Raw genomic sequence first — 9,834 nt, 5'->3', positions numbered from 1 at the left:
TCGCTGGCAACTTTGGGAAATTTGTTCTGCAAAGATGCACAGCTTTGAAGGCGTTCAAGAGTATTTGGAAGGTGGGGGATATTTTCAAAAACCACTGCCCTGTGGACATGTCCTGGGAAGTGGCTAGCAAAGAAAAATTAGTTGAAGGAACTGTGTTATAAAATGACTGGCTCTCTAAACTTGGTCCACATATCTGGCTCTAAGCTTGAAATGAAAGAAAATTTTTCATAGCCAAAGAAATGAAAGAAACATGTGATTATAAGAGAAAATAAACCAGATGTTCAGAAAAAAAATTAGCCATTTTTGTTTTAAGGGACAGACAACAATTTCCCTATGGGTCTGACATTTTTACATTAGACACCATAGACAGACTCATTCAACTTTTTCTTGTCATTTTCTTATCTGTGACTGGTGACAAATGACAATCACAAAAGCAATTCTAGTGACTGAAACAATTCTTTGAAAATAGATGGTCCCCAATCTAGTGGTTTGATCTAACTGTGTAATACAGAATATTTAAAGGACTGGATTAATGATGTTATTTCTTACATTGAGACAATGATGTAATTTCTCACATTGAGACAGTAGAGAATACATGATTATAATTTACAGGAATACCTGATTCAGTAGAGTTGAGATTCTCTAAGTAAACAAAGCCATCTAACAATGTTTAATGATGAATGAAGAAATGACTAGAGTATAATCCTAGATTTTAAAATGGTATGTGGGCATGATAGTTCCTAAAAATAATAAATAATAATAAAATAGCACTTGCTGTCACTTTTAATTTTAGCGTTAGAAAAATATAGGATACAAAATGCATATCACTCAAAAATTATTGGTGAAGGTAGGAATGAATAAAATGAAGAAGAATTAAAGGAAAGAACTGTTTAAATATCACTAGAATTGAAGACATGGATAAAAGACTTCTCTCCAACAAGTGATGTCTGTGTGTTTGTTTCATTTGTCTATTTTCCAGAAAACTCATCCACAACATGGAATCTGAAAACAAGACAGGTGTCTCAGAATTCCTCCTCCTGGGCCTCTCAGATGATCCAGAACTGCAACCCCTCCTCTTTGGGCTGTTCCTGTCCATGTACCTGGTCACCGTCCTGGGGAACCTGCTCATCATCCTGACCGTCGGCTCTGACCCCCACCTCCACACCCCCATGTACTTCTTCCTCTCCATCCTGTCCCTCAATGATGTCTGTTTCAGCACCACCACAGTCCCCAAAATGCTGCTGAACATCAAGACACAGAGCAAAGCCATGACCTATACAGGCTGCCTCACCCAGGTATATTTTTTCATGGTGTTTATATGCATGGACAATTTACTCCTGACTATGATGGCCTATGACCGTTACGTGGCCATCTGCCACCCTCTGTATTACATGGTCATCATGAACTCCCGCCTCTGTATTCTACTGGTTCTTCTCTCTTTGTCCATTAGCATTGCCGATGCCCTGCTGCATAGCCTGATGGTGTTACATTTGTCCTTCTGCAGAGACTTGAAAATCCCCCACTTCTTCTGTGAGCTTGCTCAGATCCTCAAACTGTCCTGTTCTGATACCTTCATCAATAACATCCTGGTGTATTTAGTGACCAGCCTATTAGGTGTTGGTCCCCTCTCGGGGATCATTTTCTCTTATACTAGAATTGTCTCTTGCATCCTGAGAATCCCATCAACTGGCGGGAAATATAAAGCCTTTTCCACCTGTGGGTCTCACCTCTCTGTTGTTTCCCTGTTCTATGGGACTTGTGTTGGAGTCTATCTTAGCTCTGCATCCACATTCTCCTCCAGGAAGAGGTCAGTGGCCTCAGTGATGTACACAGTGGTCACCCCCATGCTGAACCCCTTCATCTACAGCCTGAGGAACAGGGACATGAAGGGGGCCTTGAGGAAACTTCTCTGAAACACTATCCTGTACATGATTCTGTCATCTGCCTTGGGTGTGGGCTCCTAGACTGGGTAAAAGGGAAGAAAATGTTTGGTATGCTGATGCTCCTATAACTCAATTCTTCTAGCAAAGTGCTTAATCATGGGTTTTCAAGTCAAATATCTTTGTATTATATCCTGATTTCTTACTAGCATCTAGATCTTTGGTGCTTCCAAGGTACATTTTTGAAAATGTGCATACACCACATGCAGATTTTTCATTGTTCAGCTGGAGAGTTGGTTGAAATTTCCCAGCCTACAAGGACCAGCAGCTGAAGTCTGAATACAGATCATTAAATCAATGCTTTCTTAGGGTCTGAAGCTAAATGCTGTACCCAGATAGCTTCACAGAACAAACAGTCTTTTTAAGGAGAAGTACCTATTTCTGAGGTGTGTTCTGGGTGCTGAGAGGAGGGGTGGGAGAATGCTTGTTTGAACAGGGGACTGCTTTTGTCTGTATATAATATTTTTTAAATTTGGTCTTTGTCCATGTTTCTGGCACAGAATTTCTAAAACCCCTGTTATCTCCGGAGCAATAAAAGCACCTTTGGTATGATGGTATGCTAATAAATAACTCTTGGCTAAGTGGTTCCAAGACAGCTTCAGAGGTGGTTGTGGGAAATGCCAAGCTATAATGAGAGGGTTTGAACTTTCAGCCCCAAACCTACCTACAAAGGTAGAAGGGCTGGAGATTGATTCATTCCCCAGTGATCAATGATTTAATCTATCATGCCTATGTAATAGAGCCTCCATAGCTCAAAAGGGTGGGGTTCAGAGAATTTCCAGGTTGGCGAACAAAATGCATCCACTTGCTGGGAGAGTGGAGTGCCCTAAACTCCATGGGGAAGTCCCTGTGCTCAGGACGCTTCTGGACTCCACCCTATATATATCTCTTCATCTGGCTGTTGGTTCCTATCCTTAACTATCCTTTGCAGTAAAGCAGTCATCTAGTAATAACCTGCTTTCCTGAGTTCTGTGAGCTTCTCAAGCAAATTGAAGGTGAGGAGGGGGATCGAGGGAACCTCTGATATAGAGCTGGTTCATCAGAAGCAGGGGTGACAACCTGCACTTGCAATTGGCATCTGAGGTGTGGGGAGGGGCAGTTTGGTAGGACTGAGTCCTTAACCTGTGGGATCTGCCATTATCTCCAGGCAGATAGTGTCAGAATTGAGTTAAACTGTAGGACATCCAGCTGGTGTCCAGAGAACCAGAACTGTTTAGTGGGGGGAAACCCCCTATGGGTAAAAGGGCAATATTTCCAGAATCTCTCACCTGGCCTTAGAGCATCCCCATATCAATAAGTGTTTCCAAGGGTGGAGTGAAGTAGTCTATCTCCAAATCAGTAGACATGATTACATGCAGAAGCACGGGCATATCTTGACTGGAAAGGTGAGGTGGGGTCCCTTTTCTGCAGCTGGGGGCGAGAAGGGGACAACTGCTTGTAAGCAATAAACAAGTTTCTCCCACTTTATTTCTCCCTTTGACTGATTTCAGCTTCAAATGTAATTGCTCCCACCCCGAGTTACAACCCCCTACCTACACAAATACAGTGAGAGATTAAAGGAGACACACAGGGGGAAGTGAGCTGTTGTACAGAACCACAAAGACTACATGGTCCATTATGGAAAAAGTTGGCTTTCCGCCCTTTCCTAGTTCTCAGCGAAAATCTGAGGCCATTCCTTCTGAATTTTTGTAACTGAAATTTGATGAACTTCATAGAAACATCCTATAAGTTTGAGTGGTTGTGTTTCAAATAAAAGGTAACAAACAAATGGATAGTGACTAGTAACTCGGAAAGGGAATCAAGATGCACTTTAAAAACCTTAGAACCTCCTTGTTTTCCACATCTCAGAAGGAATTTAGATGTTCAGACAATTGTTTCCCAGCGTCTAAAGCCCTGGTGCTCAAAAGAGAGGTAGGGTCGATTCCCCCCCCCGCCCCATTCCCCACCAGTCCAGTACTAATCACATTCGCAGCCCCACATAAATCCTTCTTGTGGGGCTGTCCAGTGCATTGAGATGTTTAGCTGCATCTCAGATTCTACCACTAGGTGTCAGGAGCACCCCACCCAGACTTGGATTTTAATTATGGCTAGTAAGGTTAAGATGTCTTAAAGCAAACTAGCCATTTATTTCCGTGGTTCAAATATTAATATATTAATATATGAAATTGATACTGAGCTTTACCTGTGCAGCCGGAAAACCAGGACAGTTAATCTCCCCACTTACCACCCTTTTTGTTCCAGAAATTACTAACTGCAGCCTCCCTCCTCCCACAGTGTGGATTAAGACTCACTGATGACCCCTATTTACTTATGACAGTCAGGCACACACTCTCCAAATTCCCATTCTTTCACAGAACTTCTTTCTCTGCATGGCCTCGAACTTCTCCCTCACAAAGAGGGTACTGTGAACTCCTCAGTGAGGTAACCAACCAATCCCAGACTCCCATTTTGAGAGTATCTTTCCTGGGGCTGATTCTGGGACCCTTATTAAGTCCAAATAGGATTCAGATGACACAATTTAGAATAACTAGAGTGGAGTTTAATACATAAGGCAGTATTTACACAAAGCCCTGGGGCTATTAAAAGGTTTACAGTAGCAGAGACTTTGGTCTAAGGGATGCCTCAGTGGCCTACAGGGACAGAAATAAAAACCGTTGGAGAGGAAAAATTTTCCTCTACCCTTCAGGGTTCTTCTCGCTGGCCTAAGAATTAAATTGATGTGAGGCAGATTAACAGGAGGAAACCAAATTTAATTTTGTTGGTATGGGATCCACACATACATGAAATGTTGCAAGACAGAAAGGTAAAATGAGGTCTGTATACCATCCTGAGCTAAGGATGGAATAGGGGTCTGGGGCTTCACAGGAGAGGAAGGCAATTCCCACGGCATTATGCAGAAAACATTTCTGATAACTAGATGTTTACCCTACCATGTGCATGGTCACTCAGATAAAATTTATCTCTGGTAATAACCCTTTTTTTGGGAAAGACCCCAGTTTAGATTTTTTCAAGTTAGTTAAGGAAGGGGTAAAGGTTTCCCTGAGCCTGTAGGGTCTCAAGTGCCTTCAGCTCAAAATAGTTCACATGCCAAAGTGGGGAGGCTTGCTCTAACCCCTTCAGTACCCAGCCTCACTCTTCTTCCCTCTGAGATCTTGCTAATGTTTCCCATTAGCCCAGCCAGCGGGAGGGCAAAGAAATCTCTTGATGGGAGGGTATGGCATGAGAGCAAATGGAAAATATTCAACATAAGGAAGATGTCACTGGGGAGACTTGAGCCAATGACTGATATGATCCAATTCAGGCTTTGGAAGGATCACTCTGGTAGTTCATGTCAGTGAGTTGTGAACCTTAAAAATAAAAATGTCAATTAATTTTACCAGCCAAAAGAAAAAGGATTTGGGCATAGCAGAGAATTGCAATTTGAACATGCAGGCTACAGCAAAACCATAGGCAAGTCCAGAGAACAAAGGAGAGGATGCTCTTTTACAGAGGAAAAGGTGGAGCTGGGAGGGCTGTCCTAAGCAAAACATCAATTGGAGGAAACTGAGAGTTCTAAGTATCATGGTTGCTCATTGGCTGGGCTGTTGCCAAGTAGTAGGAAACTTTTCTTCCTTCAGCTGGGCTAGTATATAATGTAGAGAGCAGTATCCATCTGCAAGGGGTCTCTTCCAGCTGGGTCCGCAATCGAAGAGGTAGTGAGCACGACAGTGCCCCCTGCTGCTCTCCCAGGACCATGTCAGTGAGTTTTTCTTAATTTTCACAGTGTATGAGGGCAGAAACAGGGACACCAGATAGAAAATATTGCAACAATCAGTATCTCCCTGCCCCCTGGGCAATGACCATCCTAATATCTAACAGTAGGGTTTGTTTTGCCTGTTTTGTACTTAACGTATCAAAGGAATCATACACTCTGTCACCATGTGTCTGGTTTTTTTTTACTCACGACTGGTATATTCATCCACAATGTTTCATTTTCAGGGTATGAATAAGCTACAATTTACTTATTCATTCTACCGTTAAGGGGCACTTGGATAGTTGCCAAATTTGGGCTATCACTAATAGCGCTGTAGTGAATGTTCTTGCACCTGTCTTTGAAGAGCGGACGTGTGGATTATAAGGTATGTGCATGTGCAGCTGTAGCAGATTCCGCTTGTTGCCCAATGTGACTGTACCTAAGTGTCCTCCCACCAGGACTGTGTAAGTTTGGCTTCCTCTTTATCCTCACTGACACTTTGCATTTTAAGTCTTTTTCATTATAGCCAATCTATGCGATGAGTGGTGGTACCTCGTTGTGGCTTAGAAGAGCACTTACTTAGCATTTCTCTCAAGAAGTTGAAAACCTTTCACTTTTACTGACCATTTAGATATCCTATTTTGTGAAGGGGCCAGATTTTTTTTGTGTGCCTATTTTTAAAGTGACTTTTTTTCTTACTGATTTGTAAAAGTTCTTTATGTAGTCAGAATGTGAATTACATTTTAGATTGGTATTTTTTTCTTCCACTTTGTGGGTTGCTTTTTCACTATAAATGATGTCCTTTGATGAGCAGTTCTTAATTATAATGTATTATACTCCAGTTTATCAAATCTCTCTTCCCTTTTGCCTATTTAAGAAATCTGTACCTACCCCAAGGCCATGAAGTCATGTTTCTCTCTGCTCTTTTACCGTTCACATTTAGTTCTGCAATCATTCTGGAATCCTTTTTGTATATAATATGAGAGTGGGCTCAATTTTAATTTTTTTTCCCCATGTGAATAGGCAAGGGACCTGGCCTTACTGAAAAGACAGTCCTGGCCCCACTAGTCACTGATGTCATACATTACTTGATGCTGTAGACATCAGTCTGTTCCCTTGCATCAGTTAGTTTTCTACTCTTGCAGCAATCCCAAAGAAGGGGTTTAATTCTTACATAAAGTTCAAAAAACAGGCAAAACTCTTACTACAATGTGTACAGGAGTCAAAAAAACAAAAATCTTTCCTTCTACCCTTCTAGGTTACTGGCTGGAGCACTGTGACAAGACACATTAACAAGAGAAAAGCATACAAACGTGTGACAGCAGAGACTTCATAAGGAAATGAAGATGAAAAGAAGTGGTCGAACCAGAGTGTTTTTAATGCCAGGTTGACATAGAGTGGAAAGTCATGGAAAATATGATAGGACAGAGAATGTAAGCTAAGGGAAGTCAACTGCGGGAAATTTAGCAATCCTGTTTGTGTTCCTCTCCTTGTCTCTCCATCCTTGGAGATCCATATGCTCCTTTCTTCTGGAGATAAGGGGACACCTATCACACAAGGGTCTTATAACCTGCTTCATAGGAAAGTCAGAGTCCTTCCTGAATGTGCCATTTCTCAAATTCTTTCAGACTAAAATATTAAGGCTGTTGTGTTCAAAAATTCAAAATTTTAATGTATTATATTCAATGTATATATTGAGTGTAATATTCACAAATTTTGTCAACTTTCTCTGTGTTTGTTATACGTCAACAAATAATTTTTTAAGTAAATTAAAAAGTCCTCTTTAACTATCTCTTTCCAGTTTCTCTAGGCAGTGTGAATGACTGACTAAAAGCCATTTACAAGGATGTGGGATTTTCACCCGTATTCATTTGAATTTATCCCCCTACAATAACCATGCCTTTAGAGCAGGATATGTGTAAGGTTTTCCAGCCTTCCAGGGTGTTGTTTACCTTAATAAGATATCAGGGTCCAAGGCAGGCCTCCCCAGGATATGCCACTTAGGTATACTGATTATTTTGAGTTAAAATTACTTAAGAAATGGCCAGCACAGGGAAAAAACTTGGCCCCCACTTTTGTCTTCTGTGACAAATCAAACACAGAAGCGACTGAGAGATTTCTGAGATAAAAGGGTTTATTGAGCCTTTACAGTTGCCAGCCAGATATGAACTGAGTGGTGGGAGAGGAAGTTTCTGTTTCACCAGCAGCAAGGCCAGTTCACAGAAACAATCTGTCCACCAGACTCAAGAAACAGGGAACACTTAGGAGGGGTCTCCAGGAAATAAAATTCACTAAGTTCACATCAGCTACAGATAAGTTGGGCTAATGCAAAGTGGGGAAAGTCCTGGGATGGGTGGTTATTCCACGGAGAAAGCTAGTAGATTGGTGGTTGATGATGGTTAAGACATCAGTCACGTTCAAGGGGACTGCAGTGGTCCTGGCGCCCTTCAAAATGCTTGAAACGACTTCATCCAGGAAAGAGGAGTTTCTGGTTAGCTTGAGCCTGCAGCTTGTCTCCCCTGTCATTCTCTGGTCCTTATGCCACTCAACCAAGGACATTTTTGCCTTATCACCAGAAAGTAGTTAACAATCTCCTGTGTGAAAGGTACCTGTCAAGTATCAGGAAATAAAGATACATCCTTATCACCAGAAACGGAATTCTGGGCTGAGAAAGCTGAATAACTTGTAACTTTATCAATTATGACCCCAGTCCCGAATCCTGTTGAGATTTCCTTACTATTGGAAGCTTCCAAACAAGTTTTCTTTGTCCTGTCAATTCCTCACAGATCCGTTATCTCTTTGTCTGAAATGTATAAAAACTGCCTGCCTTGGTCATTTCTTTGGGTCTCAGTTTCATTATTGTGTTAGGCAGAAAAATAGATATGAGTGGGTGGAGAGAGAATAAGGACAGTAAAGCCCGTGAGATGGGACTCAGAGAGTTAACCAGATAAAACCAGAGAGCCAGAAAGGACTCACAGAGTTAATGCGTCCTCTCTGGATGCAAGCCCTTTGCAGTGTCTTCATTCCACATGCTCTGACCTTGAGACTTGCTCTAGCCAATGCAAGTGAGTGAGGGCAGAGACCTGGGACAAGCAGCGATTTTTTTTCCTAAAAATGCTGAGATATGAATAGCCTAAGAACAGGAGGGCCTTATCTTAAGGCAAAGAGTCCATTTTAAAAGCAGAGCATTCAGAAGCTAGATTCCTGACATATTCCTTGGGTCATCAGCCAACCATCTATCTTAAGTCAAGGCGAGCAGGCTTAACTGGTATGTTCCAAGTGCTTGGGAGAGGAATAAGATCAATAGATTCTTTGTGTTAAATTTATCTTACAAAATTATCTGGAGGACTGACTATGGATAATGATATAGTGTCTCTCACCAGAGACAGACATCATGAGACCACATGATAAGCCTACACCCCTTGACCCTTTCTCCCATTCTTGAAAATCCTTAAAAAGACAGAATCTTCACCTTTTTAAGTGTGCCTCTTCTCTGAGGTTGCCCACACTCCCCTTTCTTTTGAGTGTGCACCTTTTTCCCTTAAATTAAACTTCTCACTGCTCAGTTTATTATATTTTGTCTCTGTACTCTTCCTGTGGTAAGTGTCTTTGTTACTTTGCTATTTCACTCTATTAACCAGGCTTAAGCACAAGTCTTCACCCTGTCTCTGTCCTAATTCAGATAGGTAGGGAGGGGCTTCTGAGAGCTCTGATTGGGGTTTACAAGTTCCTGATGCCTGGGTGACCCAGACAGAACTGCAGCTGTGCGACCATGCTCTTTAGTGGCCTGCCTGAAAATCTCATTTCTTTGCTTTGGGAAGTTCTCAGAAGATAATCTTACTCCATCCAGTGCTCTGTGGCTCCCCAAAATCCTGGGGTGGTGGGGGCTTTGTTCCCATGCTATGCAGATCCAAGTGGACCCAGGATTCCAGAAGACACTGGCTTTAGGAGTTGGCAGATGTGCCCTATGCCAATTAAGAGTTCAATGAACTTCCCTTTTCTTTCTCTGAGACCCAAAGAAATGACTTAGGCAGGCAGTTTTTATACATTTTAGACAAAGAGATAACGGATTTGTGAGGAACTGATGGGACAAAGAAAACTTATGTTTAGAAACTTCCAATAGTAAGGAAATCTCAACAGGATTAGGGACTGGGGTCATAA

At 41.9% G+C, this 9,834-nt stretch overlaps 1 protein-coding gene across 1 annotated transcript; it reads left to right on the top strand.

Moving 5' to 3' along the window:
• Nucleotides 1-981: 981 nt before the first annotated feature.
• LOC118921864 (olfactory receptor 7G3-like) lies at nt 982-3,856 on the top strand. Its single transcript, XM_057490108.1, has one exon. It carries the CDS (start codon nt 996-998, stop codon nt 1,911-1,913), a length of 918 nt encoding a protein of 305 aa, XP_057346091.1. The 5' UTR covers nt 982-995; the 3' UTR covers nt 1,914-3,856.
• The last annotated feature ends 5,978 nt before the right edge of the window (nt 3,857-9,834 follow it).

The sequence above is a fragment of the Manis pentadactyla genome, chromosome 12 (genome assembly GCF_030020395.1).
Source record: "Manis pentadactyla isolate mManPen7 chromosome 12, mManPen7.hap1, whole genome shotgun sequence".
Taxonomy (NCBI): Eukaryota; Metazoa; Chordata; class Mammalia; order Pholidota; family Manidae; genus Manis; species Manis pentadactyla.
Note: the sequence above shows the minus strand (reverse complement) of the source record. Positions and strands in the feature narration are given on the sequence as shown.

What these genes read in the sequence shown, in the direction of transcription:
- LOC118921864 (XM_057490108.1), top strand. Translation starts at nt 996, where the DNA reads ATGGAATCTGAAAACAAGACAGGTGTCTCAGAATTCCTCCTCCTGGGC.